The sequence below is a fragment of the Mchenga conophoros genome, linkage group LG8 (assembly GCF_057382185.1).
Source record: "Mchenga conophoros isolate Kocher_MC1m ecotype Shallow Benthic linkage group LG8, M_conophoros_male_GT1.1, whole genome shotgun sequence".
Classification (NCBI taxonomy): domain Eukaryota; kingdom Metazoa; phylum Chordata; class Actinopteri; order Cichliformes; family Cichlidae; genus Mchenga; species Mchenga conophoros.
The window spans coordinates 1,235,207-1,247,605 of record NC_140533.1 but is presented as its reverse complement, the minus strand read 5'-3'; the positions used below and the strand labels follow the sequence as shown (position 1 = coordinate 1,247,605).

The following is a 12,399-nucleotide window of genomic DNA, read 5'->3' as shown; positions in this document are numbered from 1 at the left end:
AGCTGGAAAATTCTCTGGTTAGAGTAGATGTAAAACAGCTGGCTGATCATCTGCAGATGTGTGTTTGTGAGGAGCGCTCACACTGCAAGGAGAAAAGGAGAGATGTAACATTTTCTACAGCTGCTTCACTACCACTTTATTTATTTAACTCTTTTTCTCCAATTGATCTTTCTGAGTTAACTTCACCAATTACTTCCTCCAAACCATCAACGTGACTTTTAGACCCCATTCCTACGAAGAGATCTGCTTCAATCTTAAACATTCAGTCCCTATTAATTGCCTACATACCACAGGCCTTTAAGGTGGCAGAAGATAAAGCGTTACTTAAAACTAAGGTTATTGTACTCGGCTCTAAAAATACTAGAAATGCAGTTTTTAACCAGACTCTTCCTCTGGATGGCATTACCTTGGTCTCCAGTAACACTGTGAGGAACCTTGGAGTCATTTTTGACCAGGACATGTCCTTCAACGCACATATTAAACAAATATGTAAGACTGCTTTCTTCCATGTGCGCAACATCTCTAAAGTCAGAAATATCCTGTCTCAGAGTGACGCTGAAAAACTAGTTCATGCATTTATTACTTCCAGGCTGGACGACTGTAATTCATTATTATCAGGAAGTCCTAAAAACTCACTGAAAAGCCTTCAGCTAATCCAAAATGCTGCAGCAAGAGTCCTGACAGGGACTAGAAAGAGAGAGCAGATTTCTCCTGTTTTGGCTTCCTGTTAAATCCAGAACTCAAAATCCTGCTCCTCACATACAAGGTCTTAAATAATCAGGCCCCATCTTATCTTAATGACCTTGTAGTACCATATCACCCTATTAGAGCACTTGGCTCTCGCTCTGCAGGCCTACTTGTTGTTCCTAGAGTATTTAAAAGTAGAATGGGAGGCAGAGCCTTCAGTTTTCAGGCCCCTCTTCTGTGGAACCAGCTTCCAGTTTGGATTCAGGAGACAGACACTATCTGTACTTTCAAGATTAGGCTTCAAACTTTCCTTTTTGCTAAAGCATATAGTTAGGGCTGGACCAGGTGACCCTGGATCCTCCCTTAGTTATGCTGCAATAGACGTAGGCTGCCGGGGGATTCCCATGATGCATTGAGTTTTTCCTTTCCAGTCACCTTTCTCACTCACTATGTATTAACAGACCTCTCTGCATTGAATCATATCTGTTATTAATCTCTGTCTCTCTTCCACAGCATGTCTTTATCCTGTCTTCCTTCTCCCACCCCAACAGGTTGCAGCAGATGATGCAAGATGTGAGTGGAGGTTGAAGGGCTTTTAAAAACTGCATTTTAGGTGGTATATTTGATGTCGTAAGCCCCGCCTCAGTACAAAGATGGTCGTTCACAGTGTATATAGATGCTTCTTTCACTCCATTTTCAAACCACCTTTAGATGCAGATGTACAGCCAAGTCTTGTCCTGATGAGGTGGCTCTTCAATGTTGTGCCATGTGTTTATGGAGTGGCTGTTTGGTTTCTCCAATGTGGAGGTGTAAGCACTCGTCAGTGCACTGCACCACATGCACTTTGTTGCTAAGTTTGTGTTTGAGAGTTTTGTCTTTTTATCTGAGGGTGTAGCTAGGTCTGAAGTGCACTGAGATGTTGTGCTTGGAGAAGACTCTCCTGATGCTTTTCTTTCCAAGATCCTTAGATTACAAATGTGAAGGAGTTCAAGATTGAGAGGATGCCTGTTTTGGGGATTCTCTTTTACAAAGTGCTAAAATATGTGTTAGGAAAGGGAAAGGGCCGAGGAAGTGACAATTCTGTAAGCCAGTGGATCTTTGTGTTTCCCACTTTCCCTTTAATATTAGTTCCCCTTTTGCCTTTTGTTTTATTTTTAATGTATTACAAAAACATCTGCAGAATCCATCAACTAAAGCACAAAGTGATTGTTTTTTTTATAAAAAGGTAAAGGATTGGACATGTGGGACAAATGTTATTAAAATTAATAAATAAAAGAAGCAGTGTGTGTAGTCCAGCAGAGTTAAGCACACACAGGCCCTTCAGCATACTCCATCATTTATCTGTGAGACCACAAGATGTCAGTGCAAACACACGGGATGCATTTATGGCTGCCACTATGACAACCCTTCATACAGTGCTAGTCCATGATATATCTAACTGACATAAGCATAAATAGATACATAAAGTTGGAGAGTCTTGTCTAACCTTTTGGGCCAAAGGTGGAACAATTCACGGCTGAGACAAGAGTACTTAGAGTTTCTCTCTCTAAACTGAATTTATATGGAGAGCCATAAACTTTTTCTCAAAGTAATCTGGTAATTTACTGTACATAACATTAATGCAATTATCTTAACTTAGTCACAAATGTTACCCAACAGGTAGACAAATAAAGTCTTGAACCAGGTAAGGTGGTGTGCAGTAAAGCTGAATTCAAACCTCGTGGTGTGCATCCGTAGGAGGGACCGCTTTGCTTTTAAACGGGGTTAATGCTTTCTGTAATTCTTCTGTGTTCTGTGGTTTCATTTCTTCTAGGCATTCATGTTGTATCCCTCACACACATATGAACTCAAGTGAGATCCCATTCATAAGCCACAGGGTTTGCTATGATGTGGACCACCCTCTGGAGCTATGACAGCTTCAACTCTTCTATGAAAAGAGTCGAGACTGTGTTTATGGGAATTTCTAATCATTTTTCCAGAAGCGCATTTCTGAGGTCAGACAGTGACGGTGGAGACGACGGCCTGGCAACCTTCATGCCAAAGGTCTATTAGGTTGTCCGGGTCAGTCAAGTTCTTCCATACTAAACTTGATCATCCATGTCTCTATGGATGTTTTGTGTGCAGTCATGTTGGAAAAGGCCTAACACAACCTTATAAAAACAGTACCTTTGCATCATGACTGAAACTGGCACCACTGACTAACAAAGGGCCGTGAGGTCGGTTTCAGTTAGTCTTCAAGAAACTGAAGTACAGCTCCTTTTAGAAACTGGCCTGCTTTTAGATTTGGTGTCAGAGCTCTCTGGGAGCAGTTTTTGAAAAGCTTCTCTTTTAACCACTTCTCTTCGGCTGCAGTAACATCCTCCAGCTTATCTGAGAGACACCAAAAACCTTGCTGTTAGGCTCAGTTCTCTCTTCACCATGACAGACTGGTGCTCTGTGTCCACTGACCTAATTTTATCAATTTAAACGTTCTGTCATTGCTGGATGTCGTCACTAAGAGTGTTTGCATCTATGTTACTGTCCCAGAGACACAGTCAGTGTCTCTGGGACATCATATTTAGCATTTCCATTATTTCAGCCTCTTCTTTGGACTGCAGACTATTATTTAATTCTCTAGTCAGACTTTCTCCTTATTTCTTGTCTTAAAGGTGCAACATAGTCAACACTCTCTGTGCTTCACCTGGAGGAAAACATGTTTCCTTATATAGAGAAAAGGGTGGTGTAATATGCAGATTATATGGAGCTTCAAAACGATTGTTGGCTGTGAATTATCTCGACTTACTAACATACACAGGGTATACAAACACGACTGGTACACATGTTTGTCTGCTCTTCTGTATGCCAAAGTATTATAGAGCAGTGATGTCAAAGTCGTTTACATTGTGGGCCACATACAGCCCACTTTAGTGTAAAGATTTAATTCAGTTTAAGGAAAATATGCTGCTGTAGTAAATGCAGGAAATCTGTCAACACAAATAAATAAATATAAAATTACAGAAAACGTTCTGGTAGTTCACTCCCCATTAAAAGTCCTTCACCCCCTATAACGGTAAAACAAACTAGAAGCTTCTGTGGCAGATAGGAATGTTTCCATTTTTACACTATGTTAGACCATTGCTGTTGTTTAGTTTTTATTTAATGATGTGATATGTAATACATGCAATGGTGGAGGTCTTTATCAACAGGAAATGTTGTAAAATTCACTTAAAATGTCTCTGCCGGGCCGATTCTGGGCCCCAGGCCTTGTGTTTGACACACCTGTTCTAGTCAAATGTGCGGACACCTGTCTGCAGCCCTTTATTTTAAGCCTATATAGTAAATAAATATATGAGTTGTAAAAGCATCCTCCTGGTCTCAGGCGTTGCTTCATAATGTTGGTCCATGTTTATTATTAAATGCTTTCTGCTTCAGTGTTGCCCTTAAGCTTTATAATTATTACTAGTTTGAATTTCCATCACCCCCAACTAGTCACAGCAGATGGCTGCACCTCCTCGAGCCTGGTTCTGCTGGAGGTTCTTCCCATGCTTGCTCACAGGAGGTCGTTCGATTGTTGGGGTTTTCTCTCTGTTGTTGTAGTTTCTTTATCTTATGATATAAAGCACCTCGAGGTGACTGTTGTTGTCATTTGATTCAAATCAGTTTTATATAAATAAAATTGACCTGAGTTGCATTGAATGTTTGGTTCCAGATGGATGTTTGAGTACCTGCCTGTGTGTTATTAGATTTGTAGATTTGTCAACAGAAGATTTAAATTTCACTTCACCAACTATGCACCCAGGAGGGAGACTTCAAAGAAGTTTAAGAGGACAGAAGGTGTTGGATCTGTGTCCATGTTTGCAGTAGACTAGAATTAAGCTTCACTCTGGTTTCGTTGAGTTTTGGGCTCCTCTCTCTATGTCATGATTATTCGAGCACAGACTGCTAGTTTTGTATTTCCCAGTGTTTTTGTTTTTCTCTTGAGGTTATTCTTTCTTTTCCCAGACTTCCCTTTTTGACATTTTTTGTGACTTTGTGGTCTCTGCAGTTCGTAGGTATCTTCTGAGTCATTTCCTGTTTTACTTTGACAGTCGTCTCTTGTGTCTTGCTTTGAATTTTGCTTCCCCCAGTGATAGTTTCGATTCTCTACACATGTGCTGCGTTCTCCCATTCTGAATTCAGCCTGGATCCACTTCAGAACTAAAACCTACCTAACATACCTGTTAGACAGCTGTTAACTCAAAATGTTTATTATTTTTATTATTATTGTTGTTGTTTTACCAGGTTGTTATTTTTATCACTTGTGCATTTAGTCTATAGGTCTTTACCAGGTAGATGAACTGCAAATTTGGACATTTCCTTGATGGTTAGATTTTTCAGTCCTGGAAATTCTCACTGAAAAAAACAAATATATAAAAAATATCCTGTAATTGTTATTAGAGGAGATCTGATCTTTTTGTCCTTCTTCTGCTTATAGCTGCTTCAACTAGGGGCTGTGGTAACAGCATCATCTGCCTTCATCTCTACCTCACTCTAGTGCAAGCATGCACGCCCTCCTTCACTACATCCATGAACCTTTTCAGTGACCATTCTCTTTGCTTCCTGACCGGCAGCATTTAAACTCCCCACTCCTGCCCATCGTTGTCCCATTGCCTCTAAACAGACAGAGGTGGGAGGTGGCCTTTCTCTAAATTTAGCAGAACAAAATGCAAATGTGTTCTGTTGATGAATGCATTTTACACAAAGATCAATTTAGACTTAAAAAACGAGTGCAGATCTGCAGAGCAATCTCTGCATAAACACTAGGGCTGCAACGATTCATCATGTATCCTGAAAAACTCGATTATAAAAAATCCCACATTTTTTTGCTGTGATGCTTCCTTTTTACACACGGCTCTGTAGTGCCGAGTGTTCACCACGTAAATTCGAGAATTTCTCTCACATTTGCAACTGACAACAGACTTGCAATAGAAACACAACTATGAATAAAAAGCATTAAGCTCATGTGGCCACAAGTTTTTTCAAAGAAAAGAGGTGGAGCTGTTACCGCGATGATCACATCATGTAAAGTGAAAGAAAACGTATTTCTATTCAATTTTTATTTATACAGCACCAAATCACAACAACAGTCGCCTCAAGGCACTTTATATTGTACAGTAGACCCTACAATAATACAGAGAAAAACCCAACAATCATGTGACCCCCTATGAACAAGCACTTTGGCGACAGTGGGAAGGAAAAATTCCCTTTTAACAGGAAGAAACCTCCAGCAGAACCAGGCTCAGGGAGGGGCGGGGCCATCTGCTGCGATCTACTGTAAAGACCTGCATTTTTTTCCTGTTTTGAATATTTATTATTCTCATTAATAATAATTTGTCATCTTATTTCTCAATCGAAAAATTAATAGAACACTCAATAGTTACTAAATGTATCGATAGTTGCAGCCCTAGGAAACACACAGTGAGGAGCACCTCCAATTTTGCTGTACATGGATAATAATAAAACTATTCTATTCTACTCTTTTATCACTTTAGAATTTCTTTTTTTAAATTTATCAAATGCCAGACAGTCATAAAGCACATAGGTACAGGTAGAAATGATAGTCTCTTCTTTTTCGTTTTTATAACATTCAATAAACATAAATAACATAGATGGCATGAATACCCCCCCACTCCCTCCCAATAATTTGAAGGTAAATATGTTACAGAAAGATGGATTAACCCATGCCTATTCAACTACGAAGTTAGTTGGGCCAGATTTTCAAACCGAGGAATTTATCTGGGCCAGATATTTTTTTTGAAGCCAGTAAGCAGCAGATCATGATCAATTTCAAACCCACACAACTGTACTGAAAAACAAGTTTTTTTTTTTATTCCTTTCCCCCTATAAATCTGGTGGTGACCTCTCACAAATGCACACCAAAAGGTCCATTTAAAAAAAAGGGAGCTATGACTAAACTATTTTTTGCACATTTGAAATAATAATAATAATAATAATAACAAAAAAAATTTTGATAATTCCCTTTCAAATTAAAATAAATATTTCGCTGACCACTCACTTTTCCTGCCATGGATGGAGCCCCATCGTTCACAAGTATACAGACACGCTTCATATCCAGACCATTTTCCTCAAAAAGAGCTGAAATCTTCTCAAACATTATTTCGCCAGCTGTGTGTCCCTCTAACGGTAGTAAACCGAGCAATTTCCCATCCAAAAAACGGACATATACGCACAACTGTGCATTATCAGTTCTGTCTGTGATCTCCTGCTATAGACATTACATCAGTTTTCTTCAGGTCATCTAACAGCATTTCAAACTCATCTGACGCCAGAACTTCAACTCTACGAATATTTGAACTGTCCTACAGGGGTACGTTTTTAATAGCAGATGTCACACTTACTTTAATTTATTCATCACTTTTCACTGCATCCACCACGGCCAGCATGCAGTATTTCATTGTTTCAGAATCTGTGAAAGGCCTTTTCTTCTTCGCCAAGAAGCAAACACGAAGGGAAGCTGCTGCAGCTCTCTCTTGGGCTGTACAGGACCCTCACCATGGTAGTACAACTCCGGTTGTAAGATTATTAAACTCGGTAAAATGAATAAGTATTTGTCAGTCCAGGCAGGGTTAAACCGACAGTTTTCATTGTCAATTTTGCGCTTTTGAAGTGAGAAAGACATGCTGTTGTCGCATCATATATTACGATGATTGTTTAATATGTTTACATCACGGTGCATTGTGGGTTAAATATTGCTAGGCTACTAGGAGTGTTGCATTCACAGTCTACACTACGCTGTAGGAATTTTTAATTTTTTTAAAATTAATTAATGAATTCATTTTTTGCGTTTTCTCTGTGTTTCTGCCAGGACCACAGGCAGGGCCACTCGCAGGTTGCTTCTGGGCCGCATTTGGCCCGCGGGCCGCCATTTGAATAGGCTTGGATTAACCCATACAAAAAAAGAGAAAAAAACCAAACCCCCCCCAAAACAAACAAAAACCAAAGAAAAAACCAAAAAAAAAAAAATCAACAATAAAGTGCTAGCGCTCATCCTTGTAGATTAATATTAACATTAATCAACATTAGTTAATATTGCTATTAATGACTACTTGCTCCTCGGTTGAAGTAAATTAATAATGCTGGAGTATCTTAAACGAAGTCTTATGAGGTGGAGCAGCCCCTGCTGGCAATAGCAGGAGAATTTGTGCACGGTCATATGGTGGACTACAAAGAGATTTCTCGCGCTGGTAACTTTTCTAAGTATTTAAGTAACGGTTTCCAGTAAGTAAAAAATCTATCTGACGAGCCTCTGACTTAGACTTAGACTTAGTTCCTCCTACGCCGAGCGGCGCATCGGGCAGCTAGTGATCTCCATCGATGTCGGTCAGCAGCGACTGCTTCAGCTTCGTCCCAGGCAATGTCGACAGTTCTCAGATCGTCCATAAATGTTCGACGCCATGTGGTCTTTGGTCGGCCTTGCTTTCGCTTGCCAGTGCGTGGACGCCATGTCATGGCAATCTTAGCTGGGCGATGAGGGGGTAGGCGTAAAATATGTCCCACAAAGCGAAAGCGCCTTTCTGCAACAACATCGGCTAATGGGCGGGTGCCTGCTCTTCGTAGGACCTCCTCATTTGTTATTCGGTCCCGGTAGGAAATTCTCAGGATTCGCCGCAAGCCATGTTGTTGAAGCACGTTCAGGTGTTGAATAATTGCACTTGTTGAGCGCCAGGTTTCACTAGCGTAAAGTGCAGTAGGGAAGACGATAGAGTTCAGTAGTCTGATCTTGACCCTTACATTCAGGGAGGTCGAGTTCCAAATAGGTTGGAGACGTCGCAGGACACCAACTGCCTTCCCTATTCTGGCGTCGACATCCCGATCAGAGACCCCGTCATTCGAGATGATGCTGCCAAGATATGTAAAATTCTCCACCTCTTCAGCACGTTGTTGGTTGATCATGACAGGAATGCGGGCACGTGCATAGCCAACTCGGAGTACCTTGGTTTTTTTGGCGCTGATTCTTAATCCAACTTTCGTTGCCTCCCTCTGCAGGGCCGCGGTCAACTTTTGGAGGTCTTCCTGAATCGAGCCCAGCAGGGCGATGTCATCTGAGGGAGAATTTTATCTTCTCCAGTTTTTGAAGTCCTAGGATGTCATGTAACCAGACTTTGATTAATGATGGCTGAGATGATTTACACAACAAATTCTTTAAGGGCAACAAGAGAAGCAAAGGCAATAAGGTTATTTTGGATAGCTGTGATACGAAGGTTATTTGGTGGTTTGCCAAAAATAGCAATATGTGGAGTCGGAGTTAAATTTATACCTCATATATCTGAAATTGTTTTGAAGAATTGATGCCAAAATTCAGACACACACTGTGGAACCATCCTTTCACCTACACGATGGCGTACAAAGATCCTTTGTGATGTACCAAAGATTTCAAATTTTGATTCATCAGTCCATAAAACCTTCTTGATGCATTCTCAATCATCCAGGAAAACAAATCTCCAAAAGTTGATTCTTTTCATCTGGACGTAGCGTTTTGTGGGAGAAACGTTTCGTCATCATCCAGGTGACGTCTTCAGTCTCAGCTGAGGAGGGCCTAAGGGTACATCTGTCACCATCTTACAATGCTGTGATTGCAGCCATTCCCCAGCTCTCTGTGAATGGGACTCATGGACATTGATCAGTGGTTGTTGATCAGTGGTCATGAGAATTTGCATAATTATGATTAAGGAACTGACCTCCCAGCCCATTGTTCCATCAGTGGGCTGGTTTCAGTCATTATGCACATGTCCTGTTTATAAGATTGGAACCTGCAGTCAGCTGAGACTGAAGACGTCACCTGGATGATGACGAACGTCCAGATGAACAGAAGCAACTTTTGGAGATCCATAAAACCTTCTTCCAGTCTTCAGTAGTCCATTGGTGGTGTTTCATGGCCCAGACAAGCCTCTTTGTCTTATTTTGACATCTTAGAGATGGCTTTCTTGGTGCAGCTCGTCCTGTCAAACCTGAAGTTTTCTCTTCACAGCTGAAACTGAGACTTGCTCACTACGACCACTATTAAGCTGTGCTTGAAGCTGTTGTCCCGTGAGCCGCCATCACACAAGCTGTTAACTCTCAGAAACTTGTCCTCTGATTCAGTCGTGTCTTTGGGTCTGCAGACCTCAGTGCGCTCGATGGTGAAGGGAACTGTACTCACTGACACTTTGACTTTCTTTGCAGAAACCACATCACTACCTTTATACCATAAATGGAAAAACTGGGGTGTTCTAAAACATTTGACCGGTTGTGTATCTGAATCAAAAACAGCACGCTGCTAGCCAACCCTGGTTTATATATATGTTAGCCAAAACTTAAAGGAAGAGTGAAACACAGGTGCACACACACACACACCAGATTGCACATGCAAGATACAAAACACACCCAAACCAACACTAAGTGCAGCTAGGCATGCATATATGGACACAAAACTTTGTATTCTCTTTAGATTGGATTTAGCGGACGAGGTAGATGGTCACATATGCTATTCATTAAAAAAACACATAAGGAAGTACATTAAAAAAGGGTGGCTGGTGCTATATATGCTTGATCTCTGTGTGATTTTTTTTCTTTTACCTGCATAAAATTCAGGACCATATACGGCTCCAACCATTGGATTCAGCTTCCAGCCTGCACAGGAGACACACATGCAAGCAAAACCGCACACACAGGATAAACGTTAGCATTGCTGCATGAAGCTGCACCTCTCTGCGGCTATATAACAAACCTTTTCCTTTGAATCACTTTGCTCTTATCTTTTGCAAATGCATCATTAATTAGAAACAGAATCACAACCCTTTAATTGTCATTAAACATCGGATGTTCAACAAAATTAGAAGCAACTCTCTGGTCGCAGCATTTAGAATAAAAAACAATAAAAAACAAATAATTGCTGACAATAAAAACAAATCTAAACAAACCAACTATGCAGATGTGCAACATTTATACAAATGTGTTGCTCTGAAATATTGCACTCGTCTTGTGTGGTGGTGATGCGAATGTTTATGTGTGTGTCCTAGCCTTTTGTTTACCAAAGACAAATAAGAATGTCTGGCGGGGCAGTCCTGGGATGGTGATGAGGTCAAACATGTGAACAGCAGTACTGCATAGAAGGAACCTGGCTGTAGCACAGGGGGTAGAGCAGGTTGCCTGTTAGGTGGAAAGTTGGTGGTTCAATCCCTGGTACTAACCTCACGGTGTTCTTTGTATCCACTGGAGTGTGACTTTTAGCTAGAATGCACCTCCATAGAAATAAAAAGTGCTTCGGTGAATGAGGCAAGTTGTATAAAGTGCTTTGAGTGCTAATGCAGACTAGAAAAGCACTATTTAAGAAGCAGTCTATTTACCATTTTTTGCTCCGTTGATATGAACTATTCAGTCTTTTTCCAATCACAGTGAAAGCTTCGTTCGGATTGCAAGCAATAAGTTAAATCCTTTCTGCGAACACTCTGCCAGGACTGAGGTTCTGTTGCCTTCTCCAGGTGGAGGCCTCTCTGCTCTCACACCTGAGTGCTTCATAGCTGAGTGTCTGAGCGGAGGCATCACTCCAGGCCAGAGAGGAGCCAATACCCCAAGTGGAGTTTAAGTATTTTGCATTTCTTTCATGAGGGAGGGAAAAGGGGAGCGGGAGAATGACAGACTGATTGTGCCACACCTGAAGCCACTGCATTGGTCTGTAGTGGAGAAGAGAAAGCTGAGCATGAAAGTGAAGCTGCTGATTTACTGGTCAAGCTACATTCCAACTGCCAACAATGACTACAAGCTGTTCAGCTGCGTGGCAGGCACTGTAGGACCCAATTGCAGGACTCCGAGACAACAGACTAACTTAGAGAGACAGCTTTATTGTTATTTAGAAACTCTAAAAGAAATACAAAATACAATACTCAGAAAAGGAAGAAACTCGGAACCTGGAACTAGAAAAAGGTGGAAACTCTGAGGGAAAACTTGGAGGACACAGGGATACAAGAGGGAGAGCAAAGGAAGACTCAGACAACATGCTGTATACACAGCAGGTAAATGGATAATACAACTGAGAGGCACCATTAATAAAGACCATGAACCGAAGACTGTGGAGCTCAAACATAAAACGAACCAATAGAACAGGAGCACTACAAAAACAACCAAAAATGAGAAAAACCCTAAAACATCCCAAAAACTCAAAAATCTGAGTCAGTGATCCACAGACCATGACAGCTTTGGAAAGTGGCCGAAAAAATTAGATTTCAGATTAAAGTGGAGAAAATTAATTTTCTCTGAAGAGTGGCTGAGCTCTTTCTTAGCAAGAGTGTGATGAGTCAGTCATTTTGGAGGGACTTAAACAGTACAGCTGTTTGGGGATCTGACCAGACAATCTTCCTCGGCACCTCCTAAGTGCCATGTCCTAGTGGGACTACCATAACTCTCGCTGGCTTCGGAATCAGCAGCTTCCCGTTTGAGCTGGAGGAGGTAGTTGGTGAGAGGGAGATGGACTTCCCTGTTTGCTGTCCCTGTGATCCAAACATGGAGTAGAAAATGGATGGATGGATTGTATAGTGAACTTTTTTATCTGGACTGTCATAAACATTATCACTCTGCCTCCAGATGGAAGCATTTTAAGCATTCTTTATATGGTTTAAGGTAATAAACAATCAGTTAACTCGGTAATCCTAACTCTTGGTAAATTTTTCTCTTCTTTATTTTTCTTTATCACAAATG

At 41.0% G+C, this 12,399-nt stretch overlaps 1 protein-coding gene across 5 annotated transcripts in view; it reads right to left on the bottom strand.

The window, feature by feature from the left end:
- LOC146567875 (RNA binding protein fox-1 homolog 3-like) overlaps positions 1–12,399 on the bottom strand; it is a 597,530-nt gene that overhangs the window by 35,965 nt on the left and 549,166 nt on the right. For all 5 annotated transcript variants that reach the window (XM_085283551.1, XM_085283549.1, XM_085283552.1 and 2 more), the window contains one exon: positions 10,282–10,335. In XM_085283551.1, the coding sequence (XP_085139677.1) occupies positions 10,282–10,335 (54 nt within the window). The remainder of the gene's footprint in view (positions 1–10,281; positions 10,336–12,399) is intronic.